General features: G+C 39.4%; 1 protein-coding gene across 1 annotated transcript in view; it reads left to right on the top strand.

The window, feature by feature from the left end:
* The window catches only part of LOC139716086 (rho GTPase-activating protein 18-like), a 132,614-nt gene that overhangs the window by 99,316 nt on the left and 18,929 nt on the right, over window positions 1–14,369 (top strand). The window contains exons 7-12 of the mRNA XM_071627640.1: window positions 1,480–1,551; window positions 4,480–4,648; window positions 5,569–5,660; window positions 7,863–7,940; window positions 11,004–11,163; window positions 12,027–12,109. Of these exons, the coding sequence (XP_071483741.1) occupies window positions 1,480–1,551; window positions 4,480–4,648; window positions 5,569–5,660; window positions 7,863–7,940; window positions 11,004–11,163; window positions 12,027–12,109 (654 nt within the window). The remainder of the gene's footprint in view (window positions 1–1,479; window positions 1,552–4,479; window positions 4,649–5,568; window positions 5,661–7,862; window positions 7,941–11,003; window positions 11,164–12,026; window positions 12,110–14,369) is intronic.

The following is a 14,369-nucleotide window of genomic DNA, read 5'->3' as shown; positions in this document are numbered from 1 at the left end:
ACATCAGAGCAGCTGTTTAGAATCACTCGCCATCTCCAGTAACGAGGGGATCGGTCTGTCTGCTGTCACGGTTGCGGACTGATCGTAACAGCAGCACCATCTCTCAATAGGGGGGTTCTCCCGAGTGATGACAATACAGCCTGGGCGTAGTGACGCTGTACCTGCTGTCGAAGACCCCAGCCAGTCACCCACAAGAACTAAAAACCCTGTGATCTCTAGCTGTCCCATCTGCAGCTTGGCTGAATCACACCAGGATCTCCCCATCTCGCAAGTTCCTTCCACACGAACTTCCCTGCTCCCCTCAGACCCCCGTCTTAGGATTTAAGGATCATACTTTTGGATTATTTTCATTTAGTTCCTCATTGCATTGGAATTACGTTGGATTAGTTTTGGAACTTTACTATTTGAGTTGCATCTTTTATGTTGTGGGAATGTGCATAGACCCACTTTCTCCATTTATATTCCATTCATGATTTGGAGTTTTGTTTGGTGGTGGGTGATTCCCAGCGTGCTTCTCATCATGGGCCTCTGTAGTTTCCTCTGCCAAAAAAGAACACCAAAAGTCCAGGTAACAATGATTGTGTTCATGGAAATCTTTGTTCTTGCACTTGGAAATGAATTGGATTATAGGAATATCAAAGAGCCTACATACATTGTACTATTTTTTTCTTTGTCTTAAATGTTCCAAGCAGCTTTAAAAAAAAGTGGTCTGATTGTTATTGCTGTTGTTCTGCCTTATTCATATTGACCCAGTGATAGTGATCGTAGGTGTGGAAGAGTATTAATTATGATCAATATAGCATTTGATGATTTGCATTATTTTCAGTACAAAAATTATAACTCTAACCCACAACTCTTCTCTAGATTTGACTTTTATGCTCTCCATCTCTATTCCCCCCTTTCCTTTCTCATTTCATTTCTCTTCCTGTATAGTCTGACTCTTGATACGAAAGCAGACTGGATCATTTTTATTTTGTTCACATAATCTACCAGTATTATATATATATATATATATATATTTTTTTTTTGTTACTGTATGGCAATGTGCAGTGTTCTTTCAATCTGAAGTTTATATGTGCAATAGTATGGATAGAGTTGATATAATTGATGCAAATTTTTTCTTCAGGACAGCTGTGTCCTATCAACACAACTAAGTAGGGGCTGTCAGCCTTTTCCATCATTATTGTATCATATCATGCTAGTCGTAATACTGTATTTTAAAAAGAAACGGAATAATCACACATATATGCAACACACAGAATCTGATTATCGCACACAGGTGCAGAGTAGCTACTGTTATTTATCCAAATTCATGAAATTCTTCCGTCGAGATGTTTTCATTGTCGATGTAGGGCTATTTGTCAGTCAGTTGCAGTGTATTTGCTTCACCCAATTTTCTTTCACAAAATGACTGGCCCACCTAACAATTTTCATCTTGTTTTCTTCTCTCATTTTTCTCCAAAATTCATGATTCTGCAGGATCTTCATGGAATTGAAGATGGCATGATCAGACAGGACGACTTATTCAAGAACCTCGAAATAGAACTGCCAGTAAGTGTCGAATCTGTGAGGCGGCAGCGGTGGCCCGGTCATCTCTGTGATATGGCTTCTTGAAGGGAAAATCCAGTCAAATTATAAGTTAGTCTGATAAAAAAAGAGTAAAATACTATGAGTTGAGTGGAAAATTTTTGATCGAAATCGGCTGAAAAATAAGGAAGTTGTGACATTTTGAAGTTTTGCTAATTTTTCAGGAAACAGTTCTTGAACCATCAATATGAATATGCAAATAGCAAAGTGAGCATGTCATCACCTCACAATCTGCCATATGGTTTGTACATAAATTGTGAAATTTCCCGTTTTTCATTCAAACGCAATTACGCCCGAGGCTCAAATCCTGGTACAGACTGTATACCTAACTGATCACTATTCTGAAATTATTCGACCAGGAATTACATCATGTTTCAGACTTCATTGACAGAAACTTTGAATTTTCATCATTTTCTTGTACACGATCAATGGAAAATTGTGAGGTTATGACATGGTTACGTAGCTCACTCATTTACATATTCATATCCACTGTACAAGAACTGTCTTGCAAAAAAGTAGCAAAAGTACAAAATGTCATAACTTCCTTATTTTTCATCCGATTTCAGTCAAATTTCTACCATTGAACTTGTAAGATTTTATTCTTTTTTATCAGACTGACTTATATTTGGACTGGATTTCCCTTTTAATAGGGCAGAAACTTTTTATCACCCAAGTGTCAGAAGTTTGATATCAAGATATATTATTTGCACTGAAACATGCACTACTCACCCAGACTCCTGTCCCTCTTCAAGATCACACTGGCTATAGACTGTAAAATATGCAAATGAGCAATAGAGTGAAAGTTTGACTTCAATACATAATAGAAGTCAAAGGAAATCAATCAGGAACTATCAAATATTTCCCAAATACAAATGTAAGATGATAACTGCTGATCTACGTTCGTAGTGTAGTAAAGCAGTTGCAATCTTACAAAAACATTTGTACAGATGGCTACAATTGATAACAATCTGTCGTAGCAAATCTTAGCAATTCATTCCTGTGCTTGTATACATGGCCATGATATTAGTTTACATGTGAATACAAATGTAGATGGATTTCCTGTCATTGTAAATTATCATCAAAAAAGTGTTTCTTGCTTTAGATACATGAGCAAACCAAAGATGGAGTTTTGATAGTGGCACCTTTGCCTTTGAATATATGAAATTTGCGTTTACAATGTATGCGATCTACAAATATGTAGACCAATGTACAAAAGAGTACATACAGTATACATGTTGTACCTAGCGAAAACATGAGAAACTTGGCAGTTTTGCTTTGCGTCAGATTTCGATGAAAGTTGTGCTGTTTTATGATCAATTCAATGATTCACTTTCATGTAATGCAGTCAACTTGAACATGGTGGGGAATTTTTGCCGGAAGTCTTACGGCAGGTCCATTTCCTTATATGAATGAGGGGCTAATCTTCATCTTTAATGTGCCCCCCACGCTAATTATCCTGCCGGAGTGATAGGAAGATGAGTCTCATCACGTATCGTCAACGGCGAGTCAACAGTTTCGGTCTCAGTCGGTGAAATATGGGCCATTATTAATGACAAGTGTGCAGGAAGAGTTTCTATTTTCAGAAAGTTCTCGTAGACAGCACCCGTTATAGCACTTGTGGCGTTTCTTCATTGCCTTGTCATGAATCAGTCTTACCCATGTCTTTTGTTGTTTCGTTTCTTTTTTATGTGTATATACACTTGTATTTGCCAATCAAAAACATGAATAATTATGGGGATTGGCAGGTTTACAGATAAGTCAATTTTCTTGGTTTGCTTTTTTATTCATATGGACATTATTGTCGAGATGTATTCAAAATACAATGTAGGCCTAAAGATATATCAGGCTAGAGCTGGTTTGTGGTACAAATACTTGTCAGTAAAGGAGCGGATGAGGAAAACTGCCATTTTCGTATTAAAATGTCAGTCTACTAGATGTATTTTGATGTGATGTTGTATATTAAGTATTAAAAAAAAAACAGATGAATATAAGAAGAGGTGTAGAAACAAGCATTGTAGTGCATAGGGATGGTAGAACTACATTTTGTAAAAACTATGTTTCAAGATCTACTGCTCAAGTGTGCATTTGTATTTCCACAAATCTACTGAAATTGGTCATAGGTGCAGTTTCTCTGAGATCACTAAAACTTGAGTAAGACACCCCTGAGAGGAGGGAACGGAAATGGTGTAATAATGAACTGAGATGCTGAAAGGGGAAATCCAGTTCAAATATAAGTTAGTCTGATAAGAAAGAGTAAAATATTACGAGTTCAATGGTAAAATTTTGATCGAAATCGGAAGAAAAATAAGGAAGTTATGACATTTTGAAGTTTTGTTAATTTTTCAGGAAACATTTCTTGAACAGTCAATATGAATATGGAAATGGCAAAATGAGCATGTCATACCCTCACAATTTGCCACATAGTTTATACATGAAATTTTTGGAATTTCCAGTTTTTCATTCAAACGCAATTATGCCCAAGGCTCAAATCCTGATATATAACTGATCACTATTCTGAAGTTATTCAACCAGAAATAACATCATACTTTAGACTTTAATGACAGAAACATTGAATTTCGTCATTTTTTGTACACGATCAATGGAAAATTGTGAGGTTATGACATGGTCAGCTCACGCACTTGCATATTCAGATCCACTGTACAAGAACTGTTTTGCAAAAGTATGCAAAACTTCACAATTTCACAACTTCCCTAAATTTCATCCGATTTTGATCAAATTTTCTTTGTTGCACTCGTAAGATTTAACTCTTTTATCAGCAGATGAATCTATAATTGGGGTGGAATTCCTCGTCAGGCCACCTTTACAGACAGTGTAGGACCACATGAATGAATTGAGATGATGAAATCATTGATGTCTTTTTCTTCCTTCCAGAACATCACAGTAGCCAAAGATGCCCAGGGAACAACGCCGGTGGACTTTCTCTCGGGCAAGGACGTGGACAAGGTGCGGAAAATCGCCCTCATAGAACTCACTGCCATGTTTGACAGGATAGGACTGAGCTTTGACCCCGTCCGGAAGGCAGCCAAGAGGAGAGTCAAAGGTGAGAGAGTTTTACTTCTTTTTTTTTTCTTTTTTTTAAAAACATTTTAGGGTGGTTTTTAGAGGGTTTTTTTAAGGGGTGTTTTTTTTTATTACATTAAGGTTTTCGTGTGCACATACAATTGTACATGTACCTTTGATGTGATGTTGATCAGGACTTCTTTTAATTGTAGAGGTGATGTAAGTGGAGATTTTGCAGAAACTTTGTATATCAGTGAGTATCCTGTGGATCATGATCAGTGGTGGATCCAAAGGGGGGGGGGGGGGTGGGGGTGGGTTGCTCAACCGGCGCATGCCCCCCCCCCCCCTTTATTTTTCGTTAAAAACAAAAGAAATAAAAAGAAAAAAATCAAATGAAACCCGGAAGTGACACCAGAAATATTAGTCGCGCCCCCCTTTACAGAATTCCTGGATCCGCCCCTGATGATGATGATGATGATGATGATGATGATGATGATGATGATGATGATGATTGGGGGGGGGGGGGCATCTGTAATGATTGTGGTGATAATAATGATTATGAGGGTGATGATGTCGATTATGAGGGCGATGATGCTGATGAAAGTAATCATGATATGTTGATGATAAGAACAGTGAGATGATGATGAAAAATATGGTGATTGCTGTAATGCTTCATTGCAATAATAATGTTAATCATGGTAACTGTGACAAAGAAAAGAAATATGAAGACAGGTGTTGTGATAATTGCTATCATATATCTTGGTGATGATAATAGTTGTGAAAGTCCTTTCCTTAGGAGGTGATAAATTTTGAAAGTGTCAGCCCCAGCAAGCAATAACTGGACTAGCTTGAAGGTGTAAGAAGCAAAGAGGGTAAATTTATACAATATTGGTGAATATCACACAGAAGTCTGAATGGTTCCTCAGTAATATTTTGTCTGTTTGTACATTCTTACATCAGAAAATGGCGTTTTCGGTGTACCCCTCAGAAATCTTGTTGCCAACGACAAGTTATGGAGCCCAGACACATCGTCCCCGCTTTTTCTACAAAAGGTAAGATGTGTGCATGGGAGTCAGTAAAGAGGAGTATAATCTGGTGACATGGACTGCATATTAGCTGTGTGCTTCCAAGTCAAAATGGAATCAGATTTCATTATGCCAAGAGTATTGATGGCCTTCTTTTTTGCTCTCTCGAATTATTCAACTATGGGGAAGATTTATATTTGTGGTACTTCTCTGGGTGTTTTAACTTTTTTTGTGAGCAATAACTGCAGCTGCCAATACAGAGAAGGTGGACATAACTAGTCTAGGAGTCTCTCTAGAATATTTAGGAGTTACTATACAGAACTCTTTGGCTAATTCTGTTGCCATGGTGATGGACAAAAAGAGATCAGAGGCAATTTTGTGCAGATGTCCCTGGTGAACGCACATGCTGTAAGGGAGTGTCAAGCTCGTTGCCAAGGATACAGAAGCGTTTTGATATCATCCTGTCATGTTTTTGTCAGACATCGGTAAAGTGCACACGCTCCCCGCAACAAAATTGGAACAAGGCTAACTGATTGATATGGAAACCATGAATCTAGTTTTGCCAGAGAAATAATTTCCAGTGTGACGCTTGACCATGAGAGCGGGGTTGTCCGACACTCGCCCTGACTCGTGTCCTGACTCATGTGACGTGAAGAGTGCTGCGGCATGCTCTGTTTACGTTCATCCGCTTGAAGGACTCGCAGGTGGTTTTGCACTTGTCATGATGGTTGTTGTTGCGTATGACAGCCAAATCCTGCCATGTTCTGGCCTTGATGTGAGCTGGCGAGTGTAAAAACTATGTATCTCTGTTTGTCTTTTTGTCTATTTATTTGTTATTCAACCCATTAAAGTCCCATGGAAATTCTGTTACAGCACTATTACATCAAAATTGGCAACTCTAAATTTTGCTGTGTATCCCACAATACTCTATTTATTTGTTATTCAACCCATCATCTCCCATGGAAATTTTCTAGAAGCAGTGATTATTTGTCTATGCTACATCCAAATTGGCAACTCTAAACTTGACCACAAATTTGTGTTGACTCCCACTGTTGCGTAATCATATAGCAAGCATGAAAAAGAAGCTGTATATATACATGTACGTACAACCTACATGTAGTAATGCAGCCTTAAGGTCAGGCAGAACCTATTAATGCTAATTGCTCTGCTAAGCTTCGGAAAGTACCATACCTCGACATCATTGGTAAATTAGATTGGCCAAGTTTTGGGGGGATTTTTGGATGAGGGGCTTTTACAGCCCTGCCACAGAGGCATGTACATAGGGATTTGGAAATTTATTATATGAGAGTTTATTGGGGCAGGTGTGACGCAGGTATTTGTGTGAGAAGTCAGGGCCGTGTCAGTTGGCGACCACCAGGGGGGTCTCTTGTTGTTACCAGTAGAAACAACAGGAAGCAGCGAGGGTGACCGGCCCGAAAATCGACTGCGTGCAAGTGAAGAGACTGACATCGCGATGCACTTAACCTTAAGCAAACAAAAGAAAGACAAAGAAAAGCAGAGCAGAGTACACACTCCGTGCTAAAATGGGATCAGCAGCGCATTCTTTGTGCCAATTACAGGCTTTCCATCGGGAATCGTGGCCCGGCATTTCCCCCCTTGCATGCACAGTTACGTGTATTCGCACGACATCTTCATCAAAGGAAATATCTAGATCAAGTGATTTCGCACAGTGCTTCAGTGTCACGACTCAAGACTTCACATCATACAAGTTCATGAGTCCATTGATGACCGATATATACCAACACTATTTAATCAGTAGGCCAATACACTTGCCTGTTCTACATTTGACATATTTTTCCTGTGTGGGATATTTGTAGCTACCATAAATGGGAATTTTCACATGGAGCTGCCCCATTAGTCAAATAAAAATTGTCCCTGGTCTTTTTCTTCTTTTGTGTACTTTTTATTTCATTTACTTTTTAACTTTAAAGACAGCATGTACAGAAAAAGCAACAATGTTTTAATAGAGCCGTCAAATATTTGCTATCATTTTTGTTATGAAGTACTCACCTGTACACATACACTTTTGTACTTGTGTATTGTATGCTATACACAAGTATAGCATGCACAACCCTCTCCCCTTCACCCATTAACTCTTAAATCTCTTAGATTCTAAAATCCTCTGCTTTAAACACTTCCCACCACATCTCAGTATTCTGTGGGTTAAATGTTCTCTTTGCTACTTCTGTTTTTCCCTCTCCCGACCAGTTAATAGGGTTCCTGGAAATGCACGGCTTACATGAAGAAGGCGTATTGCGGGTTCCAGGCTCTGCAGCAAGAATAAAGGTAAAAATATTATCCATGTACTTCTTATTTTGTCATTTCTGGTAGGCTACAAAATAAAACCTACCACCCCTAAACTCAAACTGCAGACATTGGAGTTGAGAAAACAACAAAACAACTCCATTTCTGTTCTTTCTTTTTTTTCTTGCAGAGAAATAAGAAATTTGATTTATGGTTTAAAAAAAACAAAATTTTTGGAAATATGTAATTTATTTTCTGACACCAACCAGCTATCAAAATTTTACCACGTTCTGGAGCATTTTGAATTTTGAAAAAAAAATTCTCTCATTCGGTGAATCTCGCCACTTTATATTGGCCCATTATGTTTGAATATCCAATCACCTTTTTATTGAAGGTATCTAGCAACTGACTTTGTTATCTTTTGTGTGTTGATCTCAGCTGATGAAAAAACGAAAAATGTATCACATGGAAAGCATACGCTGTGCAATCTTTGACAATATGGAGTTCTTTTTCTTTTGGATACAAGGTACTGTAAAAATATCAGATTCATAAAGTTGATGTGAGGCAATTTTAATGGGGCTTTTTATGGTGGTGGGTTAAGATTTGAGTCAGGATTCTATTGTACCTGCCTATGTGAAGAAGAAGAATTGTGCTCTAACAGTTCCAATGTCTGAGGTGCCTTGTAGACAGGAATGTAGCACGTAAAGGGTTATATGAGAAAATAGAAAGTGAAACTTGTCAGCTGCTGATTAATGAGCTCAAATTATGAATGGTAATGGATGAATGAATTGAACATTCACGCTCTGGGAAGGTGAGTTTCACGTAAACATGGATTGTGATTTGAACAATTGCGGTGTGTAGTCCTCTTTAAGCAGTGCACCCAGTTTCGTCTTATGTTTGTTTGCTTTTATAAGATTTATGTCCATGCAACACCATCTGCATAAAGCACTTATTTTATGTACATATTGTAAGAAAAAAAGTATGAAACACAGGAGTATGCAGTCATCGTTATTTCTATTCATGCTGGGATGAACTTTGGAAAGTTGACTGTGGGCTGTGAAGAGATCACTGTATAGACAGCAATGCGTAAACAACATTTCTTTGGAGCAAAGGGATGGTATTGAGTGAAACCAATTGTGGTTGGATTACAATGCATGCCTGTAAATCCTTTGTACTTTTCTGGGTGCAATTAACTACACAGTGTACAGTTAACAATGTTCGCAGTGAATTTCATGATGTCGATTTATTCTGAAAATATGTGTACGTGCAGTACAGACTTGCCCTTCTTACAGAATCAAAGCCAGCAATCATAATAGCCAGTGAGTATTTGCCCAGGGGGCAGCAGTTCCAGTTTTTTGCTGATTATGTTGTGGTGCGATTTGCGAAATACAGACGAGATAATAAGGGCTTGCATTGTGTTTGATAGTATTGCACCAGATATGTGGAGTTCCTGTTTTTGTGATAGGTTGGGGGGGGGGGGAGAGTTTGGGGTTGGAGAACAAGAGGAAGGCAAGAGTTCCGTACACAGTGTGCAAATCACTCTCTCAGGAAGCTACTGAAGCAATGATGGGCACGTAACGGGGAGAGAATAACAGCTTTAATGGAGCGAGCAACCCGACGGGATGACAATCACTTTCCAGTCCATCTGAAGTGTCTACGTTTCCCTCCATATTGAGGCATTCTGTTTTCCTTGAGCTTTTCTATGCAGCCTTTTTGTGAGGTTTTCTTTCTCTTTTTTCTATAAGAAAAAAAAAATGAAAGAGTTGGTACAGGTGCCATGTTTGAAGAGCTAGCTGCTCTCTTTCTGATTGCTTGAAATTTTCCATTTGGTCACCAAGACCTTCTTCCTGAAACCACTGTCAAAAATCTGTAAGTGTGGAGGCTCACAAGTGTTAAAATCTGCTTGCCTAGTTACAGTAATTAGTATAGCTACCATCATTACGGGGATTGGTTTTGTGGTCTTTTGTTTTGTTTTGTTTTGTTTTGTTTTGTTTTGTTTTGTTTTGTTTTGTTTTGTTTTGTTTTGTTTTGGAAGAAATGTTTTCTAAGATGCTATAAATGCACTTCTGTGAGAAAAAAAAAGTGAAGAGAGAGCTAGAAAAAGATAGCTGTGGTAAGAATCTTACCAAGATGTAGAATCCTACGTACAGACAGACAGACATAGACACAGATACACACACACAGACAGAGAAAGGATATCCACGTGATGTTGATGACATCAAGAGCTATTGAGATGTCTTTGAGATACTCTGAGTCATTCTGGCAGAACCTGAAATAAACAGAGCCGTTTGTCGGAGGGGAGTGTCCTCGTAATGCCCATGTTTGTTATCGGTGCCATAATATTTATCGGGAGGAAATATGAGCAAATGTCCAGATTGGGGATGGCCAAAGAAAAAAAGAAACAAAACAAGCAAAGCAAGGGATTGCAGGCAGACTGCTACAGCGCAGACAATCCTCCCGAGCCATGTTTTTGTCTCCCACCATATCTTGCGGTCCGCCGTCCTGGCTCTGTGCAGAGATGTCAAGGAAACCGTGATGTCCGACAGACATTGGTGTTTCCCTGTCACCGGGCGGTCATCCTTTTGTTTGTTTCCTCCATCTACTCATATCAGAGATTATTGAAGAGAACGTTTGACGCGAAGCCCCTGCAAAATCAGCAAAATAGTGTCATTTGTCATGTCAAATGCCCTAAATGTTTATTAGATACACACCAAAAAAGGGGACACAAACCAGACAATCTGAACAACACAGATTAAAGCCTCAATGGATTGGCCTTGTTATTAAATAAATGTGGGCTAGTTTATGAGATTTTTCCAAAAAGTTATCTAATTACACATTACTTGTGGTCTCAATGCTACTTTTAAAACTGTATATCTGTGCTTTAATATTCTTGCTTTATTAGTAGTTATGTTAGGCATGCATGATGCAAGTTTTTGTTGTTGTTGTTGTTGTTGCTGCTGACAGAAATAACCTGAAACAACCTGTTACAGAGTTTTGCATGAATGGAGGGTACCGTGGTACTAATAAACTGGTCTGCCATAAAGGTTTGAGAAATTGTGAAATTCCTCACCAACTAATTGCCTTGATTTTTCCCTTTCCCTCCAGCAACTCAGCGAGCAGATTGAGCGGGACTTCTATGACGGTAAGTTCCGGTTCGACGACCTTCGGGTGAACGACGCTGTGGGGCTCTTGAAGCAGTTCCTGCGAGACATGCCCACGCCAATCCTCACCTGGGAATACGTCAATGCCTTCGCCATGGTGGAGAGTGAGTTTAAAACATGGGGCAATTGCCAACTAGTTACACACCTCGTATGGAGTTGCCCCATAGTTCTGGTAGTGTAGTGAACCCAACATGATACAGAACATCTGGGACTCTTGGTTTACAGTTGTTTGTGAATGCAACTACCATGCAACAATTTGATGTATGAACTGGTCTTCAAAGAGAGAGATTTGTCAAAGTACAAGAAACAAAGAGACTGCAGTGGATCTGATTCTCTAATGAGCTGTATTACTGTCACTGCAAGAAAGTTGTGGCTTTTATTTTTGTACAGTGTAGGTGTGTACGAGAAAGTCTTCCTTGAAGCTGGTTCTAAACAACCTATTCAGTGTATAGGTCTGACTGTCCCGAAGGACACTTCTGTATAGGCCTACAATGTATAGATATCTAGCTATGTTTTTTTTTTTTTTTTTTTTTTTTTTTTTTAAACAGTCAACACAGGCATGGATTTGATTTGATTTTATTGTTCCACATCTCAAACACAAATAACATGATACAATATCGATTGAACATAAGACTAGACATAGCGTCATATTAAAAGAATACAAGAGAAGATAATTTTGCAAACATGAAAAGTGGGGAACCTACTAAAATGCAGAGCTTGTAATGTATAGGTCCCTTGATGAAAATGTTGGACTTGTTAACAAACAACCTAGTGACAAAAACTATGAAAGGAAGGAAAGGGACGTAACGGAAAAGAGAGCAAAAAGAGTAAGAGAAACAAATAAAATGCATCAGAACATAACGAGATAGCCACCTGTAATATTCTTTTCTTTTACAAGATTCCTCTTCTTGATTCTTGAGTCGTGATTCTTGATTCTTGATAGTCGTATTCAATCCTTCCTTTGCAGAGATCCAAGACCAGAAGAAACAACTCCAGTGCCTCAACCTGCTCATCCTGGTACTACCAGACATCCACCGGGCGACGTTAAAGGTAAGAGTCAGCAGCTACTCTCGCATGGTGGCCGACCGGGTCACACCCACTTGACGACTCTTTCAATCGCACCAAGCTTTTCTTTCTACCGTTTCAGTTTTGGGTGTGTTTGAACAAGCCTACTGTTGGCGAAATTTATGAACAGCTTGACCATCAAAATTGCCCGTCCTGACCAAATCTCTTCTAGTTTCCGACTGGACTTTTATCATCTTCGTGTGCTATCAACCTTGTTAGACACATTTTTTTTTTTACAGTAGCAAGTGATTACTGTTACACACACACACACACACACACAGACAAACAGAAAGACTTCACAAATACAAATTCAGATTCAACCCACACAATAAATGAGCGCTGCCTTTATTTCAACAAATTACAAAGCTGGGATAGAATCACGGTTCGCATAAGGGTGATATAGGTTCCGAAGGAATCAAAAGGTGGCCCAGGTCCAGAGCGATTTTAGGTGAGCCGACTTCAGCCCGGATGCGTGAATGTGCTCGCCCATCCGTCGTTTCCATGCAGTGATCATGAAAACAATGGTTGTCGTTGATGTATTGCTCACTCCTTCCGTGTTATTTCAGTGAAATCAGAGGGGATGATGATGATAAAGAAATCTGTCGCCAGGCCTCAGAGGATGCTGGTGGTGCCCTTTGCTCATTAATGGTTTCCAAACCAGTCTGACCCGGAGTAGCACGGAGTACAGGTGGTGGACTTGCGGCATTAAGATGATGAGATAAGATCGGATGGCAGACCGTCGGGTCGGGAAGTTCATGGTCGCGTTTAAAGGACAGACAAAAGCCATTAAAGACTTTTATCTTGAAGTTCAGTGTTTGAGTAGTTTGGCTTTGCCAAAAGTGATGTTTTTAAAGACTTTGCAGCAGGACACTATGTTCAAGGAAGTTCTGGAAGACACTTTTTCCCTTTGTGCATTAACCCTTTCAAAACCACATGTGTGTGTCAAATTATTACATTGGCATGATGTATATCTCCAAGGGTATTACCTTTATTGTTTGTCGCACTGATGCTAGAACTTCAAGCTGATATGATGTGTGCGTGTGATGAAGCATATCATTTGGAGGCATACCAGTGCACCTCTTAGAGTTGGATCAGCATGTTCTAGAGCGTTCCTGTTGGCATTTTCTTTTTGCACAGGTACGACAAAGAGTGGAAGAGAATTGAGTTTGTAGTCAATGATATGCTGAATGCTCCCGTATTCCAGCCATAGCAGTTGGCAGTAGCACTCCCATACTAATTTCTCTTGGCTTGAGTTGTTGGCCGGAGGAAGGTGGATGACCCTATTCACACCAACACCAGTAGTCACCATTATCGTAGGTTCCAATTTGAATTGCAACACAAAAACCATTATTTTTCATGTGTGTGGACATACACTGTAATGATCGTGACCATTAGTGAGATTCAAATCGCATTACATGCACCACTAAAAGTGTGACGTTTCTGAAATAGTGTCATGATTATTTGCAGTGCGACGTGTGTATAAACATTGTCTGAAATTGCACTTGATTAGTCTGTTTTTTTTATATCTCATAACGCAACTTGCGTGAGACAGTCTGGTCAAAGGCGGGTCAAACTCCAAGCCTCCCCCATGCGCAGTTTGGCCCTGCTTTTACGAAAAACCAGTGTGATTCGAGTCATGATTTTTCATCATGAACCAGTGTGATTATTCTCTTGCCTATGTACATGTGAACCAGAGCACACACACACACAAGAAAAGCATGATTTGATCGGGATTCGACTCATGCTTTTTCGATCTGTATGAATGAGCCTTTTATCTCTGTTCAGAGGAAGCTTGTAATAAAATTGTATGCTTGTTAATGTGCGGCTGGATGCCAAGCTGGCACCGACACGTACGCCTTCCTGTCATGGATCCATAGAGGGAATTCTTTGTTTGGCACTCGCTGGCAGAGTCCTTCCATCCAGTGGCTACCAAGAGCGAACAAAAGTCGTCTGTCTCGGCCTCTGTCAATCTACCTCTCTATTATTCCTTCTGCCAAGAAGACAGTAGTCCATTAATCTCACTTTTCTTCTGTGGCAGTCTTCATCAGAGTAGACTTTGATATTAAATGGCAGGTGGGAAAGCTGGCAAGATCAGGGAATAGTTTTCCAACTCAAATTGGAGTAGCAATTTCAGCTGATGAATGATATTTTAAATTGTACACGTATCCTGTGTACACTTCATTGAAAGAAAACTGCTGTACCAGATAGTTTGTGTAGCAGTGGGGTGTAGAAATGCATACATGAT

Source organism: Diadema antillarum, unplaced genomic scaffold (assembly GCF_040938485.1).
Source record: "Diadema antillarum isolate AM-2024a unplaced genomic scaffold, OU_Dant_1.0 scf00000060, whole genome shotgun sequence".
In the NCBI taxonomy this organism is placed as follows: Eukaryota; Metazoa; Echinodermata; class Echinoidea; order Diadematoida; family Diadematidae; genus Diadema; species Diadema antillarum.
The sequence above is the reverse complement of the archived record's forward strand: the minus strand, read 5'-3'. Positions and strand labels throughout refer to the sequence as shown.